This window comes from Tiliqua scincoides, chromosome 4, assembly GCF_035046505.1.
Source record: "Tiliqua scincoides isolate rTilSci1 chromosome 4, rTilSci1.hap2, whole genome shotgun sequence".
Lineage (NCBI taxonomy): Eukaryota > Metazoa > Chordata > Lepidosauria > Squamata > Scincidae > Tiliqua > Tiliqua scincoides.
The window spans coordinates 116,893,908-116,918,884 of record NC_089824.1 but is presented as its reverse complement, the minus strand read 5'-3'; the positions used below and the strand labels follow the sequence as shown (position 1 = coordinate 116,918,884).

Here is a 24,977-nt window from a genome sequence, read left to right as displayed (position 1 = left end):
GTGCCAGCTTTGGTTGCTTTAATAGATTTTTAGGTGCAGGGCCCTTATTCCCCATAATCCATTCACTGCAGAAATTGTGAAATTAATTTGACTTTTGCGTGACCTGCAGCACCGCAGCTGGATGCCTTCTGTGTACAAGAGGTGCCTGTTAAAAGCAAACTGTCTACCCTGTCAGTGCTGTGTTATGGGTGGAGGCTGAAGGAGAGTTTCTGCCCATTAAATCTGTTCTCCAGTCATCAGATTATTATTATTATTATTAACAGTATTTACATAAGAACATAAGAACAGCCCCACTGGATCAGGCCATAGGCCCATCTAGTCCAGCTTCCTGTATCTCACAGTGGCCCACCAAATGCCCCAGGGAGCACACCAGATAACAAGAGACCTCATCCTGGTGCTCTCCCCTACATCTGGCATTCTGACTTAACCCATTCCTAAAATCAGGAGGTTGCGCGTACACATCATGGCTTGTAACCCATAATGGATTTTTCCTCCAGAAACTCGTCCAATCCCCTTTTAAAGGCGTCTAGGCTAGACGCCAGCACCACATCCTGTGGCAAGGAGTTCCACAGACCGACCACGCGCTGAGTAAAGAAATATTTTCTTTTGTCTGTCCTAACCCGCCCAACACTCAATTTTAGTGGATGTCCCCTGGTTCTGGTATTATGTGAGAGTGTAAAGAGCATCTCCCTATCCACTCTGTCCATCCCCTGCATAATTTTGTATGTCTCAATCATGTCCCCCCTCAAGCGTCTCTTTTCTAGGCTGAAGAGGCCCAAACGCCGTAGCCTTTCCTCATAAGGAAGGTGCCCCAGCCCCGTAATCATCTTAGTCGCTCTCTTTTGCACCTTTTCCATTTCCACTATGTCTTTTTTGAGATGCGGCGACCAGAACTGGACACAATACTCCAGGTGTGGCCTTACCATAGATTTGTACAACGGCATTATAATACTAACCGTTTTGTTCTCAATACCCTTCCTAATGATCCCAAGCATAGAATTGGCCTTCTTCACTGCCGCCGCACATTGGGTCGACACTTTCATCGACCTGTCCACCACCACCCCAAGATCTCTCTCCTGATCTGTCACAGACAGCTCAGAACCCATCAGCCTATATCTAAAGTTTTGATTTTTTGCCCCAATGTGCATGACTTTACACTTACTGACATTGAAGCGCATCTGCCATTTTGTTGCCCATTCTGCCAGTCTGGAGAGATCCTTCTGGAGCTCCTCACAATCACTTCTGGTCTTTACCACTCGGAAAAGTTTGGTGTCATCTGCAAACTTAGCCACTTCACTGCTCAACCCTGTCTCCAGGTCATTTATGAAGAGGTTGAAAAGCACCGGTCCCAGGACAGATCCTTGGGGCACACCGCTTTTCACCTCTCTCCATTGTGAAAATTGCCCATTGACACCCACTCTCTGCTTCCTGGCCTCCAACCAGTTCTCAATCCAGGAGAGGACCTGTCCTCTAATTCCCTGACTGTGGAGTTTTTTCAGTAGCCTTTGGTGAGGGACCGTGTCAAACGCCTTCTGAAAGTCAAGATATATAATGTCCACGGGTTCTCCCGCATCCACATGCCTGTTGACCTTTTCAAAGAATTCTATAAGGTTTGTGAGGCAAGACTTACCCTTACAGAAGCCATGCTGACTCTCCCTCAGCAAGGCCTGTTCGTCTATGTGTTTTGAGATCCTATCTTTGATGAGGCATTCCACCATCTTACCCGGTATAGATGTTAGGCTGACCGGCCTATAGTTTCCCGGGTCCCCCCTCTTTCCCTTTTTAAAAATAGGCGTGACATTTGCTATCCTCCAATCTTCTGGTACCGTGGCCGTTTTGAGGGACAAGTTGCATACCTTAGTCAAGAGATCTGCAACTTCATTCTTCAATTCCTTAATAACCCTTGGGTGTATGCCATCAGGGCCCGGTGACTTATTGATCTTTAATTTATCAATGAGGTCTGAAACATCTTCTCTTTTAACCTCTATCTGACTTAACTCCTCGGTTAGGAGGGGCCGTCCGGGCAGCGGTATCTGCCCGAGGTCTTCTGCCGTGAAGACAGATGCAAAGAACTCATTTAATTTCTCTGCCATCTCTAAGTCTCCTTTTATCTCCCCTTTCCCTCCCTCACCATCCAGAGGGCCAACCGCTTCTCTGGCGGGTTTCCTGCTTCTAACATATTTGAAGAAGCTTTTATTATTCCCCTTAATGTTGCTGGCCATGCGTTCCTCATAGTCTCGCTTGGCCTCCCCTATCACCTTCTTACATTTCTTTTGCCACAGTTTATGTTCCTTTTTATTCTCTTCATTAGGGCAAGACTTCCATTTACGGAAGGAAGCTTCCTTGCCCTTCACAGCCTCTCTAACTTGGCTGGTTAGCCATGCGGGCACTCTCCTGGATTTAGTGGAACCCTTCTTTCTTTGCGGTATACACCTCTGCTGGGCCTCTATTACTGTTGTTTTAAGCAGCCTCCATGCACTCTGGAGAGACTGGACTCTTTTTACCCTCCCTTTCAACCTCCTTCTAACCAGCCTCCTCATTTGAGGGAAGTCCGCCCGTCGGAAGTCAAGGGTTTTTGTTAGAGATTTGCCTGGTATTCTTCCCCCAACGTGCACGTCAAAACGGATCGCAGCATGATCACTGTTCCCCAATGGCTCAGTAACGTTTACATCTCTAACCAGGTCCTGCGTACCGCACAAAATTAAATCCAGAGTCACCTGTCCTCTGGTGGGCTCCGTGACTAGCTGATCTAAGCCACAGTCATTTAGCACGTCAAGAAATCCGGTTTCCTTATCGTGACCAGAACACAAATTGACCCAGTCAATATGAGGATAATTGAAGTCCCCCATGATTACAACCCTGTCCTTCCTTGTCACCTCCCTGATCTGTTTCCTCATTTCAAGGTCCCCATCAGATTTCTGGTCTGGAGGACGATAGCACACCCCCAGTATTACATCGCTGCTCAAGCCTGGTAATTTAACCCACAGAGATTCTACGGTGGAGTCGGACCCACCTTCAATCTCTACTTTGCTGGATTCTATCCCTTCCTTAACATAAAGGGCCACCCCACCTCCAACACGCCCCTGCCTGTCCCTCCTGTAGAGTTTATAGCCCGGGATTGCGGTATCCCACTGATTCTCCGCATTCCACCAGGTTTCCGTTATGCCCACTATGTCAATATTTTCCCTTGTCACCAGACATTCCAGTTCTCCCACCTTTGCTCGTAGACTTCGGGCATTCGCATAAAAGCATTTATACACGGAATGCCCCAGGATGGGCTGCTTATTCGCTCCTTTGTCCCCGCATCCTCTCATTGTGCCAAACTGTCTATCACATCCCATCTCCCTACCTTTCCCAATTTCTTCTCCTACCCTGCCTTTGTCTTGTTGTTCTCTAACCTCCCCATCCTCATCCCATAGGGATGAGGAGTCCCGAACCGGATGCCCCTCGGCTCCTGTGGGCCTTCCCCCAGGGATCAGTTTAAAAGCTGCTCTGCCACCTTTTTAATGTTATGCGCCAGCAGTCCGGTTCCATTCTGGTTCAAATGGAGCCCGTCCCTCTTGTACAGGCCCCGCTTGTCCCAAAACGTTCCCCAGTGCCTAACGAATCTAAACCCCTCCTCCCTACACCACCGTCTCATCCACGCATTGAGACCCCTGATCTCCGCCTGCCTAGCTGGCCCTGCGCGTGGAACAGGTAGCACTTCAGAGAACACTACCTTTGAGGTCCTGGCTTTCAGCTTCCTGCCTAAAAGCCTAAATTTGGCCTCCAGGACCTCCCAGCTACACTTGCCCACGTCGTTGGTGCCGACATGCACCACAGCCGCTACCTCTCCCCCAGCACTGTCTACTAGCCTGTCTAGACGAGAAGTGATGTCCGCAACCTTCGCACCAGGCAGGCAAGTCACCATGCGGTCCTCACATCCGTCGCAAACCCCCCTCTCTATGTTTCTAATAATCGAATCCCCCACTGTTGGCGCGGAGCTCCTCGGCGGCCGCGCGGCCCTCCTGCACTCCCCGCGCGGCCACCGCAGCGCCTGCCAGGCTCTCCGGCGGCCGGAAGAGACCGGCAGCCCCAGGAGCAGCTCTCCAGGCCGGGGGGGGGGGGCAGCAGAGCGGCAGTGCAGGGTCAGGTCCTGCGCACTGCGGAGGACAGCCAGGCTTCACGCGTGGGCCTGTGGCGGAGCAGGAGAGGGCCCTTGGGCGCTGGCGCGCAGCTCCTTGAAAGTGTCCACCCAGAGTGCGAAGAGGGCCGGTTCCGTGCCTGGGATCCTCAGGAGAGGCATGGAGAATAAGACAGCTAGTATTGTTCTGTCGCCACATCTCAGAAAGGGTGAGGACTGGGCTGGGGCCCCTTCCCTGTGAGGAAAGCCTGCAGTGTTTGGGGCTCTTCAGCCTAGAAAAGAGGCGCCGGAGGGGGGACATGATTGAGACACACAAAATCATGCAGGGATGGACAGAGAGACGCTCTTTTCCCTCTCGCATAACACCAGGACCAGGGGACAGTCACGAAAGTTGAGTGTTGGGAGCGTTAGAGCAGACAGAAGAAAATATTTCTTTACCCAGCGTGTGGTTGGTCTGTGGAACTCATTGCCACAGGATGTGGTGATGGCACCTGGCCTAGTTGTCTTTAGAAGGGAATTGGACAGATTTATAGAAGAAAAGTCCGTCACAAGGTACAACTCCCTGGTCTTTCTAACTCCCTGTCTTCTAACCTTAACCTTACCTTTAAAGCAACCTTAAATCAAAATTGAAAGTTAGCACCTACGGGAGGTACATAGGGCTACTCTGAGCAGGAGCAGAGTCCTACTCGTGAGTAAGAGCAGAGTCCTACTCGTGAGTAAGTGCCCAAGGGTCAGGCATTTAAATCAAAATTGAAAGTTAGCTGCACTAAGGTAGCACTTAATCAAAGGAAGGGAGGAGGATAAAGTGAAAAGCAGGTTTTCTACTTGTTTAAATTAAACCTATACTTAACCCAGGTTAAACCTAATCTAAGTTAGAACATAACCTAAACAGGTCAGTAAATTGGGACACAGGATCTAGAGAGTAATAAATAATTAAACTAACCCAAATAAAAACTAGCTTGAGGTTACAAAAACAGTCCAGCCTAAGAGAACAGAACTAGGAGGGAAAGGACCTAGGAAGGGCCAATTCCCAACCCATTAAGAGCCCCATTAGGCTAATCCAAGCAGTCCATTCAGGAGCCTGCAGAGTAGGTCACGCCCATCAGCAGCCATTTGCCTTCCTGAGCTTTTGTAAACTCACCTGGGAAGGCCAGCCCCCTTTCAATCAGGAAGGAAGGAGGGGGGAGGAGCCAGCCAGGAGTATAAAGCTAGGCAGGCCATCGCGTGAGGCTCTCTGCAGACGCGTGTGGCCTCTGGGAACCCAGTGCCTCGGGAACTAAGTGCCAGGTAAGGCACAAGAGTTTAGCATCTGGGCGAGTTCAGCAGCAGGGCGAGGAGGCCAGGGCCCCATACACTGCCCTTCCTTTTCCCTAGAGAAAAGGGCTGCTATCCAGTGTACGGTTTTTAAAAGGACCCCTAAATAAAACAACAACAACAACAACAACAACGCTATGCAGTCAGACAGCCAGCAGCAGAGTGGGGGCTATCCAGTGTTCTGCATCGAGTGCCACATGTATGATTATATGCCTCTGGGGCATAAGTCATGGGTGTGTCCTCGGTGCAAGGAGCTCCAGGCTCTCAGGGAACGCGTCCGCTCCCTTGAAGCCTTGGTGGCCGACCTGGAGAAGCGCAGGCAGCCAGAGGAGGACTGTGGGGAGACTTCTGGGGACGATCAGGCTTCGTCCCAACCTCAGGCGTGCAGCTCCTCGGCTGCCCGGGTGGGAAGTCTCGGGACTGGAGGACGTCATCCTGGAGAGGAGGGAAACAATCCCCTAGGGGGGATCCCTTCTCCAGGGGATGGGCCCGTATCCGAGCGCACTCGGGATACTCCTCGGCAGGAGGGGGGTCGGGGGCTTCTTATTTATATACCGCTTTTCAACTAGAAAGAGACTGCAGCTCTCGGGGGCTGAGAACTTCCATCTGTGAAAGGGGATGCATAGTATTTGACATGAGAGTGGAGTTAAGGTTAAAAGGAGGTCAAGCCCAGAGTCTTCTGACTTTCAGTAAGCCAGGTCACTGAAAATATTTTTCTGCTTCTGCTTTGCTCTGTCCACGAGCATGCGCACACACTTATCCTATACTCTGGTAATTTTCTAACAGCCTTCAGATGCTGAAAAATAGAACCCTGAGTTTTCTTTCCTGAGATGCCTGGAAACTGGATGGGAGGGTGTCCAGAAATAAACACCAGATGAAGGGCCGAAAATGGATAGGAGGACAGATAGTAATTAGACAGGCAACCCAATCTTAACCTTCACCAATGCAGCAGGGTCAGTACAGTAGTGCTGCATCTTAAGCACAAATGGAGCAGGTTGGAGGTCTTCTCAAGGTAAGAGTTAAAGCCCCAGCCTGTTCAATGGTGCAACTTGGATCTGTGCCTGTTAAATGGTTGGCTCAAATTTGAGTTGGCTCATGTTGGATTTTTCCTGAATATCCAGGAAGGGGGATAGGATTTGGCATGTGCCAGCACTGCTGATCCCACCCCCTCCAGGACCCAGTCCATCCATCCCTTTCCCTTTCCCCACCCTTCCATCTCCCTGTACTGCTTAGACTAGTTCTTCACCTGCTCCAGTGTGCGTCCTCTGTTGTTCCAGCACCAGTGGGAAGGCTCAGGCCTTCCTGCCAGCACTTCTAACTGCTAGGCCAGTGGTATTCAGACTGGGGCGTTGCAACACCCCAGCCTGAAGGCCCTGGCCTCTGCCCCCTTAAGGGGTGGGGTAGGGGGGAAGGCAAGGGATGTGATCCCCAGGATCGCGTTGCTAACAGGGCTGCATGGACTGGGATGTACTCACCAATCCCTGCAGCAACCTTCCCAGGGTGCGGAGAGCCCTGCGTGAGTGCCTGCAGGGCTCCCTAGCATGCAGAAAGTGAAAGTGGAGCGATCGCTATCCTCTGCAAATTCTTGTTCTATTTTGTTAATCAGCCAGTTTTATGTTTGGTTTCAAAACCCAGCTGGGGGAAAAACCAAACATGACCAGAGGGAACATTTGCAGTTGGGCAAAGAAGCCTATATGCTCCCCTTGTGCCAATTTTCCTGCAAGTGTTCTCACCTCCAGTTTTCTTTATGAGGAACTTATGGGGTTAGGACTTACTGTCTTCCTCCTGGTGGGCAATTCTACATTTGATCATAGGCAGTTTAACAAACTTGAGGCTGGGCTGGTAAGGCTTGCAAACTGGGAATTCATTCACTCTGCCTCTGGCCTTTTTGGATGTTCCATCCTTGCAAAGTGAGAGTGGCTGTACTGGTGAATCCTTTCCCTATCTTTAAAGCCCTGGAAAACATTCCGTCTTTCAACTTCCTGGTGTTCTGGTATTGGTGTACTGCAGTCATCTAATGATTAGGTTAATTTCTGTGCTGAACGAAGGACAGGAACAATAAGGTCTAGTTAACTCTCCCTATCACATACTTTACAAGTGCTTTGAATTGTTGGTTTTAGTGATGAATTTAGGGATTGGCCTCATCGGGCATCTGCTGAGAGCCCAGCATCCTTGAAAAGGCCCACTATCAGTCCCATTCTTGAGATCTTCTGTGTCCATCAGTGTAGTGTAATGTTGAGAGAGCGCTTTTCTCTGCTAAGTGCGTTGCTCTGTTGTCCTCTCTCTCCATTTCCATCCATCAAGAGGAACTCCAGAAAGCGGCTTGTGCTCAGTCTCAGTTTGCTGAGGACCCCCTAAACATGGCGCCAGCCCTAGTGGCTGGAGATTGTAGCAGGAAGAAGAGCCTATTCCTTAGGAATGTTGGATCCCAGGGTGTTATAGACTCCAAAGTTGAGGGAAGTACTGCAGATACTTTGCTAATCCCCAACCTGTCAAGCTTTTTTTCTGTTTGAAGATGCATATTAACTAGACGGCTACTGCCAGCCAATATTAAGGACAGACATTCAGCCTTGTGCAAAAGTTGTGACACCAGAAGACACAAAGCCACAACATTAAGATCTAAGGCTGACAGTCCACAAAGCGGAACTGTATTGCCTGTTTGTTTGGGGAGTTTCTTTCAGCAAGGACAGCCAGGATGAAATTAAGGCAGAGTGACAGTCTGAGCTTTCTGAATTGAAAAGCTTTAGAAGATTTAGTGTGCAGCTCTTTTGTTATGTAAAAGGCAGCATTTTTGTCTGATTGTATTCCAAACCCTCTGTCACCGAGTCTCTCTTGTCAGAGATGCACCATGTTCGAGTTCTGTTGTGCTGTAGTTTTGAGGCCTCAGCTGGGATCCAGACAATCTAGCATTTGAAAGTGTTAGTATTCAAATATTACTCCTGGGTATCCCTGTCTTGTGTTGGAATACTTAAAGCACATTGCACATGTAATCTTGCAGCAGCCTTTAAGGACAGGTCTGTATTATTATCCCCATATTGCAGATAGGGGTGTGCGTGGAGATGAGGTTGAGCAGGAGCAGCAACAAGGCTTTCTAGTGAGGATTATGGCCAGGGAGAGGTTTGAACCTATCCCTCTTTAGCTGATGCTCTTAGTCACTGTTACAACAGTTCTCATCTAACAATGGGTTGCTTCAGACAATGCATTTATCTTGTGATTAGCCACAAGAGATGATGGGTGTTCACGCTCATGTTGTGCTCTGATCTTGACCCCCCTGCCCTTTCCTCTTTGTTAATTTCTGTATTTGCACGGGCATGGTAGTTTGTCCTTTCTAAAAGTAGGTTTGGCAGCACAGGTCCAGGGGTGGTTCAGGTGAATTCCACCCCCACCTCTGATCAAAGAACTGTACCACTGGGCATTTTCATACATGAAAGTGCCTTGGGCAGCCTAATCCTAATCTGCACCAGCACATCCAGGCTGTTTGGCCAGCACTGCATCAGTGCAGGTTAGAGGCAGCTGGAAGTCTCCTTGGGGTAAGGGGATACTTTTCCCCTTACCCTATGTCAAGGCTCTGCATACTCTATGGGATCTCTTGGATCTGTGCCAGCTATTTAGCTGACACAAATCCGGGAAGCCCCAGTGTAATGTAAATCATGCCCAGTATGATACAGAAGAGGAGACTTCTGTCGATCCCACACCCCCCCAGGCCTGATTCATCCCCATTCCCCCCTCCCCCACCCATAAATGTTCCCTCCCTCCCTGCCTACCACCCTCCCCACACCCTTGCACCACCTGGCGCAACCCTACCTGCTCCAGCCGGTGCTGCTCCTGGATGCACAAGGGTAGTCACAAACATGCTTTACGGCATGTTTGCAACACTCGGAGCTGGTGCAGGGACAGTTGGCCTATTTTCACTACTAGACAAACTGTCTCAGTAGGAGGAGACTTTGTGGGTTTAAACACACACACACACACACACACAAAGAACTTCAGTTTCTTTGGTGTGATGAAAGCCCAACAGACAATTCAGTGAAAAGAATGTGTTGTGATGTTATATACCAAAGCAAGGTCCTTAGGAATGCAAATAGACAACAGGCCACTTCATTGCCCTTTAATTGGTATGTAGCAGTGTTTCTCAATGTTTGTCCTCCACCTTACCTCTTCACAAGGTCCACCTATTCAAAGTAACTGGCACTGACATCATTGCCAGTTACTTCTGGGTTGGGATGCCAGAGGAGATGTGATCAACACCAGTAAGAGGTTCAGGATAGACGGGAGGGCTTTCTTGTGTGAAGAAAAGCATTGTTCTGGTACTTTGCATATCAAGCCAAGCCTTCTACCAATGTTTGTTGTGTTGCATTCACGGTCTTGCTGCTGGGTGACAGGAGTCCAGGGTTCCCTCAAGTACCACCAGACACCATCTTAAATACCACTGATGGTACCTGTACCACTGGTTGAGAAACACTGGTATATAACATTGTGGATTTAGATTTGCTGGAAGTGTTAGATTAATCACAGGGTAGTTATGGTCTAGACATGTTGTGGTAGTTTCCATCTTTCTAATTCTTTGGGTGGAGGATCAGTCTATAACCTCTCTTCCTCTCAGTTTGCCAGCTTCTCTGCTTATCAGTTTGTATGGCTTCCTTGATTATGATGCATCCAATGCCACATTTTTAAAGAGAGACTGTTCAGAACATGGTCAGACTCTCACAGATTTCAGAGGGATAGCAAGACAAGCACTATATTTATATAGAGCCTGGATAAGGGACCTATAATAGACTTCCTTCCCTGCCTGGGGCTCACTATATGCATGGTTTGGATAGTTCCCTCCACTGCTTTCTCCTTCTCCATCGCCATGGCTGCTCCATCTTCCCACCCCTTCTGTTCCTAGCATCAGCTGAAAAATTGCTGCTGCCCACTGCTGGTACATTCTTGCCCTTTCTGGCCTGAGCAGATCAAAGATGGTGGTGCCATGTGGGTGGGTAGCAGCAACTTTAGTTCTCAGCACCATCTGGTGCTGAGTAGGCAACAGGTGCCTGAGTGCCCAGCACAGGCTGGTGCTGGGAAATGAAGGGATGAGAAGTGAAGGTAGACTGGGGATGAGGCTGGTGCCACAATGCCACCACAGAAGGGGCAGGGGGGAAAAGCTGTAGTGGAATTCAGCAGCAGGCCCTCTCTCAGTATTCCTTGCTCATAAGATTGTACAGAGATTTGCCTGTGTCTGACATAGCAGGAAAAAATATTGCCAGTTGTCCAGCTGTTGCAATGAAATTTTGGCTGGTTCAAAGTTGACCAAGTCAGTGTGGCCTTACAAATGGAGCATTTGGCTTGGCGGGTCATGGATTTTCAGGATGCTCCCAGACAATTCCTATGCTGACAATCTCAGTTCTTCATCTGTACATTGAGGACAATTTGGTCCAGTATGGTCCATAGATATTTTTTTGTGTAGTAGTGGCCCAGATTCAGCTTAGATTGAGCAGTTTTGTCTGACTCTCAGCAATCCTACCTCTTGGTCATAAGGCAGAAACCTTTTACCAAAATGTTTAAGAAAAGATGTTTCATACTTGAAGTCTCTGTTTCTCGTTGGGTTTTCTGTGTAATGGCCTGAGTGATATGATCTGTAATACTGAGGTTCTTACCTCCTAGGAGGTGCCAATTCTTATCAGAGAGTCTGACCATCCATGAGGGGTTTGGGCTGCATGGTGAATTATTCTTCAGACCACAGGCTGTTGTTGAGGTTTGTCAAAAATGGTCTGGTTTATTTGGTTTTTGCAGACTTGTCAAATCTTTTTGGGCTTCAGTCCTATTCTATCCCAAACCCACTCTGGGTTATAGGGCACGTCTCCCAGGCTGTGCAGCAGACTGGCACATTTTTACTTAGTAGTCCAAGCCAGCATCTGGAGAACTGAGTGAACTCAAGAATACAGGAATTGGTTAACTGTGCATTGGAGGATGAACCTGAATCTTCAGATTTGACTGGCTGATTTAAAATCAATGACCGGCAGTGGAATCTTCAGCCTCCTTATCTCTGCCTTCCCATCGTGCCTTTGAGCCATTACTTTTTCTTTTCTCCTTGCTGAGCTGCATAGTTCCCTTTGGTCTACTGTCTTCTTATCCACAGCCCCTTGGATGTGCTCTGTTTTTGGATTTGAGCAGTGTAGCCAGCCACAATCCAGATATCTTTAAGAACCAAGTAGCTAATCCAGTGGTAGCTAGAGACTCTCTTGCCCATGGTACCCCTCTGTGACATTAGGAGCAGTGGTGTTGCCATGCCGCTGAAGCTCTGGGAGCATTGTATTAGATGTTTAAATACTAATAGTAGATGACTAGATATGTGACAGGTTGGCAGCCCAATTTTGAAAATCTTTGCAGCCTTGCATACAGATGTGGTTTACTAGTTCTTCATTGCTGATTTAGCATATATATTTCTTTCTGCCCTTTTCCCTTCCCCTAGAAAGAGCCCGGGATTATCTGCATAAGACAGGAAGATTTATCGTCATTGGTGGAATTGTCTCACCTGTACACGATTCCTACGGGAAGCAGGTGAGTACAGTTCCTTTTACTCTCTTCCCCATATGTGATGCTGCTGGTAAAATTCATTCAGAGAGAATTCTGCTGGCACCAAAATCTGACTCAGAAATGTTCTAGTCAAACAGAGTTGCTAATGCTGCCACCTTTTCCCCCCCAAGGAGACTTTGCAACAGGTGAAAATTCAGAAGGTATGGCTTTAATAATCTTGGGATATAATGGAGGGAGAGGTTCTGCTTGCTGGACACGTGCCTGTTAAAGGCATAAATCCCTTGTTACATAAAATAGTGGCAACCTCGCTCAAGACAGATCTTGTGGTAAGAGAACACCTGAAGGAATAGGGTGCTTTCCATATTAACATGGAACTTTTGTAACAGCTTCTAGAAGAGTACTGTGTTAGCCTATCTGCAGCAAAATCAGTATTCTTGTAGCACCTTAAATAGCCTGATTTACTTCAGCCTAAGCTTCCATGGACCAGAGTCCACTTTGCCTGATGCATCTGACTGTAGCCTACAAAAGTTAGGCTGAAACAAATTGGGTTTGCTTTTAAAGTGGTATAAGACTGTGTGAAAGAGAAGACAGTGCTTTTGACAGTTCCATTATTATTAGCCTTCGGTATTTGTTTTTTCTAAGGGAAATAGCAGTTGTGGGTGTGGTGGATGCAGTTTGGGATCATAGTGGGGAGAAGTTAATGCCCCTTTCTGCTACACAGTGAAGACCCGTAGTTCACTTCCTCCAGGCTTTTTGCCTTAAAAAAAATTCAAGTATGCTGGATCGAACTATGCATTTAATGTAACATGTAGTTCTGGCTCTTAAACCTAAGGCAGCGATTCTCAAACTGGGGCATCATGATGCCCCAGCCTGAGGGCACTGGACTCTGTCCCCTTAAGGGGCGGGAGTGGGAGTGGCAGGGCGGCAGCAATGTGATTCCCAGGATTGTGTTGCTAAGGAGGGTGCAGGGACTGGCATGTACTTACCAGTCCCTGCAGCAGCCTTCCAGGGGTACGGGGAGCCCTGCGTGACCCACTGCAGGGATCCCCGAGCCTTAGAAAGTGAAAGCGGAGCGATCGTACCCCACTTCCGGTTCGCAATTGCAAACCGGAGGTGGGGCATGATTGCTCCACTTACACTTTTTGAAGGTTGGGGAGCCCTGTGGAGGGTCACGCAAGGCTTCCCACACCACTGGGAGGCTACTGCAGGGACTAGTTAAGTACATGCCAGTCCCTGCACCCCCCCCCCTTAGCGATGTGATCCTGAGGATCGCGTTGCTGCCTCCCCCTGTGAACTCTCCCTGAGAGTTTGAGAACCACTGGCCTAAGGGACAGGATTTTATGTTGGAGAAGTCTAGCACTGTGAAAACGTCCTTCGTAACTTCTGCTGACAAGTTACTCTCTTCCAGGGCCTGGTCTCCAGCCGACATCGCCTGACAATGTGCCAGCTGGCCGTTCAGTCCTCCGATTGGATCAGGTATTATAGCACATAGGGCTGCTGCAGAGAACTTGCTCAAGACCTTGCTTTGTGTGTTCATTTTAAGAAGACATAGGGGCACCACGTTTTCTAACCTTGTGCCCAGAGTTTGCTAACTCTGTACCAGATTCCCTCCTTATTACTAACTAACGCACAGACAGGCATGCAGCCAGATTTAAGATGGTACAAACAAGAATAAACAGTTTTATTCAGAGGGTAACATCGTGGGAGAAACAACATGCACGTTCTTATACTGCTAATAGGAGCTTATATTTTAGTTGAGAGTACATGAGTCAGCTTTCAGGTTGCAGAAGAAAATTACATAGGCGTACAAGGAAAAAAAAAATCATTCCCTAATATATGGAGCTGTGATGATCTGGGGAGAAACTCTGGTTCTGTTGCCTCCATTCCCCAGACTCTGCTGCCACCATGAGGCATGAGTCAAACATGGAGAGACTGCCCTTGAAAGCCTCCTATCCCATTGTGAGCCAACTTCCACACCCCAAATGCTGTAGTGAAGTCTGTAGAGTCTACTCTTGGAGGATTAGGACAAGGCTCAAAATGAGTTCAATCAACTTCAGGTCAATAAAGCGTTAAAACATGAACAGAATGTATTTGAAATACAAGGGGTGGTGGACAGAATAGAGCAAGCAGGCTTGGGGAATGGCATGAACATTGGTAGTGGTCAGTTGGGGTTCTTAGCAAAAATACAAGCAAGCAATTACAGGACAACTTAAAAGCAAAACTAATTATCTGTAAATGTTATGGAACTGAAAAGTTCCTGATCAGGGGCTTACTCCAACATCCGAGTCCATCACACCTATTTGATCCCTAGGAGGGAAGTGAGAACTTGGTCATATGCAATCTCTGAGGGAGTCAAGTGGGAACTCACCCAAGCATTCAAGGTCTGAAGCAATCTAGGGTGGATGATTGGATAGCATTTGACCACCTGGGCATCTCTACCTGCCTGCTAACCTGCTCAGGTGTGCTTGAATGCCTGTTAAGCTGGTGTATGTCAGTCCCAGCTCATGGGCTGGCTAGGGCTATTATCCAGGCTAGACCCAGACAAAGAAAGCAGCACATCTACCCAACAACCTATCTGCTGGGCCACGCATTTGGTGCAGATTTCAAAGTAATTCAGGGAAACGTCTTTCCCCACTTAATCTTCCTGTGCACCTTTCCTTGAGAAAAAGAAGGGAACAAAGGCTGCACAGCCATCACAAAAGCAATCAACAGAAGTCAAACATCCTTTAGCAGACCCTTTCTTACAAAGTGCAGGAAATATTGTCCGAACTTTATATATTAAGGATGTAGTGAAAGACTCCTCTGTAGCCGAAAGATAGTACTGTTTCCCCCACGTACCTTTCACCAATCCATGAACTTTTGCTTTGTTCGCAACCATGGCTTCTATAAGAACTAGAAAAAAACCCTCCTTGTGAAATCCTATTCCTAGAGTAAACTTTGATGTACATGCAGAGAAAATATTGTGTGCTTGACAGAAACATCAAATTTAGTGTAAGCATTTGCTGAGAAGCAAATGAGAAATTTCTGCCTTTAGATCAGACTTGGAACAACCAGGCCAGGGGGCTCAAAGACTTTTTATTAGGTGTAATATGAATATATGGCAAAAAAAATCAATTCAAATCCTACTCCTGTAGCACTAATAAGATTCAGATTGTCCAGCGGGGAGACAAAGCAGCTGGGCCAAATGGCAGGCAGTCTTGTTCGCTAGGCAGGAAGCTTGTGCTACAAGCAAACTGCCACTAATCTTGCTTTAGTGGTGCCACCAAAAAGTGTGCCATTGAATTTAAAGAAAACGAGTGCAATTTGTCAGAGGTTTCTCATGATCACAGTGTGTAAGAAACCTGAAGGTCATGACTGAGAGGTCTTGGGAAGAGAGGGAAATGACATGAAACAAGGAAATGAAAAGCTTACAATTGAAGCTGAGCAGATGTCGAATGGGATTTCTATAGGGAACATATGCATGTGCGTACACAGAGCTATGCTCTTTATTGATGCTTGTAGAAAATGAATTTTAAGATGTGGCATCTTTATAGCTCAGTATCCTTTATACTGTGCTTTTATAGCTTGATGACTCAAATGAAAGCTTTGCTTTGCTTTGCTTGCTTCAATTTATCAGCTTGGTTTTCTAACTAAAGTAAATGAAAATCATGCCAAACACCTGCAGGAGATACTCCAGAACTTTAGGGTTTGGGGGTTTCGTTTTTGAGAGGGACAATAAAAATCCTTTGTTTGGGCTTATCAAACAGTTCAAGATGACTCTTACACATTCTCTAGGCTCCACAAGTTGTGAAACAGGCCATACTCCCAAGCCATCAGGTTTGCATTTTCAAAATGGAAACCAGTAATGTCAAACTGACCAGACCTGAGCAAACAGTGGCCAAAATAAGCAGGATTCATCACTGTGATTAATACCCTGTTTTTTACCCTCTACTTTTAACCTATTTGTTCGTTATTTTTGGATGCTTCAAGCCCTCCAGAAGCTCCTGTGCACTTTCAGTCACTTAAAAGCTGGTGGGACCTGCTCTTGCAGCAAACTTTATCCCTTGTCTAAAATGCCATTGCCAGATGGCCATGTGTGGGATGTGGATTGTAGTCCTTCATGCTTGGAGTAGCCATGCCTTGTACTGAGATTGGTGTGTGCCTACCAATTGTGCCAATTGGTGTATGCCTACCAATGGAGCACTGAACCTGTCTGGCTAGGTCAAGCGTGGGATGAAATTGCCAGGTGGGTTCCAGTTTGGGTCACAGTGACATCATCCAATCTACGTTACTTAAGTTCAAGCACAGGGATGTTCATAGATGTTTCTGCCACCTCTGCTGTGAAATCTAGTTTTGCTTTGTGGAAGGCATGCCCACTTACTCTCCTGTAAGTGCTGGGTCTGGAATTCCTGGGGTAGTGCAAGCAGCTAGTAATAAGGACTGTATTTCTAGCTATTTGTGTTTAGAGTTAATCTAGCTAATTTTTTTTGTTTCTTTTTTTCACTGTCAGCCAACCTGCAGTTCCTGTCAACTTAGGGACTTGGGGGTTTGTGTGCTTTGCTCTTGAGCAGCTCCCACTTCCTTCTTCTGGGTGTTGCTGGTTATTGTATCCATTTGGTCAAGCCTTTTCTTTGTGTGCATCCAACCAAGTTCATGGATTTTCCATCATCCTGCTTTATTTCTTCTACCTTCTCTTTTTTCCTTTTGTTTAATTCCTTTCCATTTTGGAATTTTAACAGTTGTATTTTGTCGACTTAGCTGCCTCTTTCATGTTTGCGGGTAGTGCAGTGGATTGTCACATCTGATCATTTCCAGGCATTTCCATTTTTGTAATAATGGGGTTCTGTGGTCTCCTGGGGGATGGTGGTTTCCCAGATGAGCCCTATCTGCCTGGTCTGTTTAGTTTGGGAAGGTGGCAGCAGATAGAACTACCAGTTTCCCACCTCATTCAACAGCTGAACCAGTAAAAAGGAAAGGAGAGCCAGAAAGGGGTGCATGAACACTAACCACTAGGCGCTACTCTCCTTGATCAGCCTGCTTTATCCTGCTACCTTCTCCGACAATCCCTGTATCACCTTATTTTCTGGAGTCAACTTACCTGGGATAACCTCCTCTCTCCCCTCTTCGCCACCCGAGTTTGAGAGAGCCTGTTTTGCATGAATGAGTGGTTGGTGACATTATTAGTGAGAGTGCATTAATTAGCAAGTTCACATCTCTGAAAATCTCAGGTGGAGCATATAGAGAAAGGTTGCTGGGCTGCTGAGGAAATGTTTAAGAAACAGCCTAATTTAGCAGCTCATTAAGTTTTCAATTAAGACCATGTACTGCCTGTTCCATCAGTGAGCTTTTGATGTTTTCCTTTTACAAGTGGAGTTAGAAGTAGAGGAGCCTGGGAATTTTAGCACAGGATCCCAGTGCATTCCTGCATCCTCTGAGAGACAGGTGTAAACTTGCTAGGCTGCCACGGTTTCTGGAAATGTCCAAAGTGGAGTTTGTGAATGAGAAGTTGTCAGTTTCAGCAAACTTGCACTGTGGGGGTGTGTGTTTGTATTGCAGTCATGAGAAACTGTTGGTAACCATATACTTTGCCAGATACTGTTGGTAACCATATGCTTTGCCTCTGAGCAATGCTATATAAAGCAGCTATATCTTTAAAGACCAAACTACGTAGAAGAGATGCTGATAACTGCATGTGTTTTACCATGAGGCAAATAGCAAATCTGGAAAACTGTGGGGGTGAAAGGTTTAAATGCCCTTCCTCCCAGTATTGCTTCCTTGTTTTGTCCCCTTCCCTGCAGTTGTGTTGAGCTAAAAGCAAAACTAAAGAGTTCCCATCCTAGATCTAAAACACTCTTGTCTAATTTGGCCCTTATTTGAGAAAGCCCTTGCCCAAACCAAAGCATGTCTTAGAATTATTCTCTTCGCCTTGAAAGAGAGCATCTTTGGTTATTTCTCCAGAGGGATTTCTGTTGAGCTAATGTCAGTATTGCGTCAACTTCATACATCCCTTCTCCCCAGTGCTTTTATTTGAGATCCTTGGTCAACAGTTCATTTTCCCAGAAGGACAGTTCAAAGGATGAGAAAATAAAAATTGTGTTACAAATTTGTCCAAGGTCCATTTAGTTCTACATCCTATTTCCAGCAGTGGCCACTCAGATGTCTCTTCCAACCACATGCAAGCAAGGCATGAAGGTGATGGCCTTCTCCTATTCTCTGGCCCTGGCCTTTGTTAATCAGAGAGATACTGCCTATCAAAATGGAGGAGATGAGCTAGTGCAGCTAAAATATATTTTGCTGATCTTTTTTTCTTGGCTGGAATTTTCAAAATTCAGTAAATAAACGTACTGAAGCAACAACACGATAGCATAGAGTAGAAAGCAGCTACAAAACAAAATCATTGATGAACCTGATTTTGTCTAAACCTATAGGTGTCACTTGATTGTTACTGAGAGCCAGGATGGTGTCCTGTTGTGGTTTGGGGGTTGCAGTTAGACCTGGAAGATCCAGGTTGAAATCCCTGCTCAACCATGAAACTTCCAGGGTGACCTTGGGTCAGCTCTCAGCCTCACCTACCTCACAGGGTTGTGAGGACAAAAGGAGGGAAGGAACCTTGTACAACATCCCGCGCTCCTTAGAAGAAGGGCAATATAAAAATGTGAAAAATAAAATAAAAATAGTGTGGGCGTGAATTTTGGAAGTTATGTGTCCTATAAACTCTTTCCTTCAACTAAAAATCCCCAAGTACATTAGCCTATTTCTTTAAAGGGCTCAAACTTTTTCTCTGTACAATTTTACAGGTACACCTCCAAAGCAGAGCTATTGTTGGAATGTCCTGTTGTCTCAGCTGTGTTGTTCCTTTGCATGCTCCTGATTTTTGACTTTGAGTTGACATGGCAGCCTAACAGGGATGGGCAGGCAAATGGGAGTTCAGTTCAGTCCGGCAGCTCCAATTGCTGAGCCCTTTGCATACTAACTTTTGGGCCTTGTTATTTCAATCTGTGCTCCATACTTGGTGAAAATCTGGGTTTAAGTTGACACGTGTTACTAATGCTGAGTTAGTTAGTTGGTTATCAAGACCAATTCTTTGCAGCAGCCTTTGAAGCTCAAATTTGCTGTCAGTTTTGTGCATCCACTTAGCATTGCTCTTTGTGGAATGACTTGCATCCGCTGGAGGCGTTTTTTCACACCATAGCCTGGTAGGGTGATGGGTAAAGCTGCAATTACGAGCCCCAAGTCCTTGTTCCTCATTCATCTTCACAGCTGTAGTAAGCTGAGTGGAATAACCGGCAGGGGGAGATTATATTTTATTAATGTTCTGGACTGCCGGGAGTCCAGCAGTCTTTTTTATTAAAGTTTTTAAAATTATTTTTGCTTCATTTAGAAAACCTTTATTTGATTTTTTTTTTAAAATAAGTACTCATTTGTCATGAATTTGAAGACTAAGAGAAAAATTGATATAGATGGTATTACATCTTTTATTTCTACAGGTTTTTGATTTGGATCTAGATTGAGGAATACAATAAAAAATGAATTCCTCAATACAGATTGGGGTTAAACATGATTTGAAACCTTCTTTTAAAAATGAACAAAAGAACAATAGTTTTCTATCTGTAGCTATAAATAATTTAAATTCAGTTTAAAGAAGTAGAATTGCAAGAAAAAAGGAGTAACAGCAGATTTGTCTTCAAAAGCTTGCTTAAAAAGTGCACCTTACAGTGTTTCTAACAGATGCAAGGATAATGCCTACACTTCTCTACTTAGCAATACACAGCATTAGAGTGGGACTTTACTTTGAGTAATGTGTCTTGTTTGGGCTGCACACCTGAACAAGGAGACGCACTTATACCTCTTCTGAATGCTCACCCTGGAACCTTGGAGCTATTGAAGAAAAGGCCCTGCCAACCTCATCAACAACAGTTCCTTCATTTTTAATGTGGGCTCCTGTGCAAATGGTCAAACAAGACATGAAGTTAAGCAGGTGTTGAACCCTATGGTCTGGATGGGAGACCACTGGAAACCCTCATGCTCAGGATGGAAATTTAATTAATTACTAATTTTCACAGGCTTCAATGGTTTATACATTTAAACTGTTTTAAATGTGCAAATCTAATAATAGTCATTCTGAGGTAAAAGCTGTCAACCTTTCTTTGTTTTTCCCTTGCCACAGGGTTGACCCCTGGGAATGTTATCAGGATACATGGCAGACGACCTGCAGTGTACTGGAACACCACCGGGATCTGATGAAAGTGAGTTGATTTTGGAGCTCAGGAGACTGGGATTGCAGGAGTCGGAATGTTAAGTTCTTCACCATTTTTATAGGAAGTACAGAGCTGGACATCATTTCTTTAACAATTGAATTTATTTTGGGTCATGCTTATGATTTGTACTGGCCAGATCTTGCCCTGTGTACATAAACTAAATAAATGCCTTTTAATTGTCATTGCTGGAAGATGGAATGCACCCCAAGCTGTTTGGTGTACCAATCTGCACAGGCATTGTACAACCTCAAAATTTTGTATTGGGCATAGATTGCTAACACAAAGCTAGGTGCTTGGAGTAATGCACAGGATCCAGCGCAGGAGAGGCTTTTTCAGAAGTTGCACCGGTCCTTAGTTCAAGGTGGGCTGGATGGGGTCGGTACTGTGCCCACGTGCAAAGGAGGAAGAGGGCTAAGCGCCAGTGCCCTAAGAGCCCTCTGAGACCGCCCAGCTCCCAGCCCTCCTCCAATCCCCCCACAGGGGAGGAGACTCTTGTATTCCAGGCTGGGTCAAACAAACCCCCGATCTCGCTGCTTACATTGCGCGATCGGCGTAGTTAAGTTACTGCGGTGTCTCAGAATGTTTAGTTGATCAGTAATCAAAGCAATTTACAGTTCCATTATAGAAAGGGGAATGTTTGTAAGTTTGGCTGGGATTATGATGCTTCCCAGAGGATGACTTGGAACTGAGAAGAGGTGACGGAATATAGGGGTGCTAAGCTACAAGTTGGGAAGCCCAGAGACAAGGAAACTGAAGAAAGGGTGCAGTGTAGGCAGTGGGCTGAATGGAAAGAACTTGGAGGATCGGTGACTAGTGCATGTGGCTTGTGGAAAAGGACAGGAGATAGGAGGATTTGGGCAATAGGAGAAGGGAGTTCTGGAGAAATTAAGTTTAGGATAGGCTTGTTATGAGATCAAGAAGTAAAGGGTGCTGGAGAAGTTGATTGAATGGTTTCAAAAGCAGTGGCCTAAAGATAATGGTTTCAAAAGCAGTGGCCTAAAGATAAAAGTTACTGTTGAAGACAATGGACATAAGGAAGGTCTGTGGCAAAACAGTTGCAAGGACTATGTGTTATTGGCAGGGAAGAAATGGACAAACAAGACTAAGGAGTTGAGGATGATGGTAGCTCACTCTTGACTCTAGCAGGGATCTTCTGCCAATTATAATTTCTGTGGTCACTGAAACATGCTTCTGGGCCATGCACTGCCTTTGGATGATCAGAAGGTGGCAGTGCCTTTGTCAGGTTTAAGCTAGTGAACCTGCTGTGCTTATTTCTGGATCTAGCCACAGTGTGCCCATGCAAACAGAAGGGGAGACCTAAGGCCTACTTCTGCCTCTAAATAGCCATGCCGGCCTGCTTGTGAAATTTTGCATACTTCTAACCATTTAGCAATTACTGCAAGCGCTCTGCTTTGATTGCTATAGGACTCTGCTTTGGCTGCCACATTTCAGCCTCAAGAAAGTGGTTCTGAACACATTTATTCTTTGCCTGGTTTGTTTTTTAGGATAGATCAATGTAACAAGCAGCCCATAGTGGCAAGCCTAATGGCAATAGGGAAATTCAGCTGATGGTACCATCAATACTGAGTAATGTGTTAAAGTGGCTTGTGTGCAGCAAACTCAATGCTCTCTTTCTTCATCCTCCAGTAACTGTTTATAGGGATACTTTGTCCCTTCTTGAACATTGATTTTTCCTTAGCTTACAGTTAAGAGACTACACTCTTTGAATAAAAACAAATAAAAACTCACTATTGTCTTAAGGCATTTATAGATTGAGTACTGCTCCTAGAACAAGGCACCTAGGGATAAAAATCATTGTCATATCCAAATCTCAGGTAGTGGTGGACCACCCCAGCCCTGCAACCCAGGGCAAAGGTCCGTGATAGCGCCCCCCGTGGGCTGTCACCACCCCCCACGTGGAAATCTGCCCCCCTACTCAGATGAGGCTCATGGAGCCTTGCATGACCCAAGGCTGCATCAGGGAAACCTCTCTAAGGCTCCCCAACACTATAAACTGTGCTTCTGGGAAACCAACCCTGTTTGGAGTCTCAGTGTTCCGCAGAGTCCTACAGCCTCGTGCCCAGGGCATTTCCCCCATAGAATATAATGGGAGCTCAGCAACTGATCTCAGGGGTAATTCTGAGAGACCAGTTTCAGTTTAGCATTTTGTGGCCAAATAATGATGGTTGCCTTAAAAAGAAAAACACTATTTATAGTTGGTTTCCATTTCATTCTATTCTTGAATATGAGGTAGTTAGCTAGGAGGACAGTCCTTCCACTGCTGTGGCCAATTCCTTGTGTTTCAGCAGCTTCACAATCTAGCTATCACCCCCCCCCCCAATTCCTTTTCCTTTGGAGGCTCTCGTTGAGTCTCCAAAGGAGGGGGACAGGGGGCAGCAGCCAGATAGCAAAGCCACCAAAACATGAGGAGGAGGAAGCTGGTGCTGCTGCAGCAATGCTGTAGCTTCCCACTTCCACCATCTTGACTGAACCTCATATGGCACCCCATTTTGGCCTTGGTACCTGGGGCAGACTGCCTCTGCTCCTTGTTTGCTATTCGACTGGGGCCACCTGCAGAAGAGAGAATGACTACTAAACCAATTTAAGGCTTAAGTCCTATACCCACTTGTTTGGGAATAAGTGCCACTGAACAAAATGGTACTTACTTCTGAGTACACGTGTATACCTGTGCTGTAAGTCTCTAATTTAGCTTTGCTGAGTATATATATATATATTTCTTTGTCAGATGCTGAAAGGCATGCTTTTAGCAGCGCTGTGATATAGTCCTGAGGAGCACTTTAGTAGCAATTCAGCACGAGGAGGTATGGATGCAGAACAGATCTTTGCATGAAAAGAAGTTCTTTGTAAAAAAATTTTTAATTTTCTGGCACAAGTTTTTCAATATTACTGGTTATTCACTTTTAAAACAGTTACTAATAGACTCTTGTATTTGCAATACGCCTCCTTCTGTGCAGCAAGAATTTAAATTTTCTTCTTTGATTTTTAAGGTTTTCTTACAGCACGGTTGGGCTGAATTCAGTCTTGCGTGGATTTCTTTTCTTTTTCTTTTTGTTTAACTAGAATCTTTCTCATTCATTAACATGTGTTAAATTTATAGAAGTAGGGAGTACATACTCAGGATTTGTCTAACAGTTAGACTCACTTAATCTATACTGTGATCCTGACTATACTACTTTGCTGAAGAACATAAAGCCATCAGGTTCAGATCAAGGGCCCACTGGTGTAGCTGTGGAGGCGCACTACATTTTGCAGGGAGCCTCCCTGCAGCATGCAAACAGCTCCTTCCCCTCCCCTTGAGAGTCATTCACCTCCGTTTCCCCCCCCCCCTGCCTACATGGCTTCAAACATAAGAACAGCCCCACTGGATCAGGCCTTAGGCCCATCTACTCCAGCTTCCTGTATCTCACAGCGGCCCACCAAATGCCCCAGGAAGCACACCAGACAACAAGAGACCTCATCCTGGTGCCCTCCCTTGCATCTGGCATTCTCACATAGTCCATTTCTAAAATCAGGAGTTTGCACATGCACCTCATGGCTTGTAACCTGTAATGGATTTTTCCTCCAGAAACTTGTCCAATCCCCTTTTAAAGGCATCCAGGCCAGACGCCACCACCACATCCAGCGGCAAGGAGTTCCACAGACCAACCACACGCTGAGTAAAGAAATATTTTCTTTTGTCTGTCCTAACTCTCCCAACACTCACTTTTAGTGGATGTCCCCTGGTTCTGGTGTTATGTGAGAGTGTAAAGAGCATCTCCCTATCCACTCTGTCCATCCCCTGCATAATTTTGTATGTCTCAATCATGTCCCCCCTCAGGCGTCTCTTTTCTAGGCTGAAGAGGCCCAAACGCCGTAGCCTTTCCTCATAAGGAAGGTGCCCCAGCCCAGTAATCATCTTAGTCGCTCTCTTTTGCACCTTTTCCATTTCCACTATGTCTTTTCTGAGATGCGGCGAGCAGAACTGGACACAATACTCCAGGTGTGGCCTTACCATAGATTTGTACAACAGCATTATAATATTAGCCATTTTGTTCTCAATACTTTTCCTAATGATCCCAAGCATAGAATTGGCCTTCTTTACTGCCGCCGCACATTGAGTCGACACTTTCATAGACCTGTCCACCACCACCCCAAGATCTCTCTCCTGATCTGTCACAGACAGCTCAGAACCCATCAGCCTATATGTGAAGTTTTGATTTTTTGCCCCAATGTGCATGACCTTACAATTACTGACAATGAAGCGCATCTGCCATTTTGCTGCTCATTCTGCCAGTCTGGAGATATCCTTCTGGAGCTCCTCACAATCACTTCTGGTCTTCACCACTCAGAAAAGTTTGGTGTCATCGACAAACTTAGCTACCTCACTGCTCAACCCTGTCTCCAGGTCATTTATGAAGAGTTTGAAAAGCACTGGTCCTTGGGGCACAGCGCTTTTCACTTCTCTCCATTGTGAAAATTGCCCATTGACACCCACTCTCTGTTTCCTGGCCTTCAACCAGTTCTCAATCCATGAGAGGACATGTCCTCTAATTCCTTGACTGTGGAGTTTTTTCAATAGCCTTTGGTGAGGGACCATGTTGAATGCCTTCTGAAAGTCCAGATATATAATGTCCATGGGTTCTCCCGCATCCACATGCCTGTTGACCTTTTCAAAGAATTCTATAAGGTTAGTGAGGCAAGACTTACCCTTACAGAAGCCATGCTGATTCTCCCTCAGCAAGGCTTGTTCTTCTATGTGTTCTTTCTTTGATGAGATTCTTTCTTTC

The 24,977-nt window shown here is 46.1% G+C and overlaps 1 protein-coding gene across 1 annotated transcript in view; it reads left to right on the top strand.

Moving 5' to 3' along the window:
• NMNAT2 (nicotinamide nucleotide adenylyltransferase 2) overlaps positions 1 to 24,977 on the top strand; it is an 84,923-nt gene that overhangs the window by 40,200 nt on the left and 19,746 nt on the right. The window contains exons 2-4 of the mRNA XM_066626048.1: positions 11,889 to 11,977; positions 13,362 to 13,429; positions 20,100 to 20,178. Of these exons, the coding sequence (XP_066482145.1) occupies positions 11,889 to 11,977; positions 13,362 to 13,429; positions 20,100 to 20,178 (236 nt within the window). The remainder of the gene's footprint in view (positions 1 to 11,888; positions 11,978 to 13,361; positions 13,430 to 20,099; positions 20,179 to 24,977) is intronic.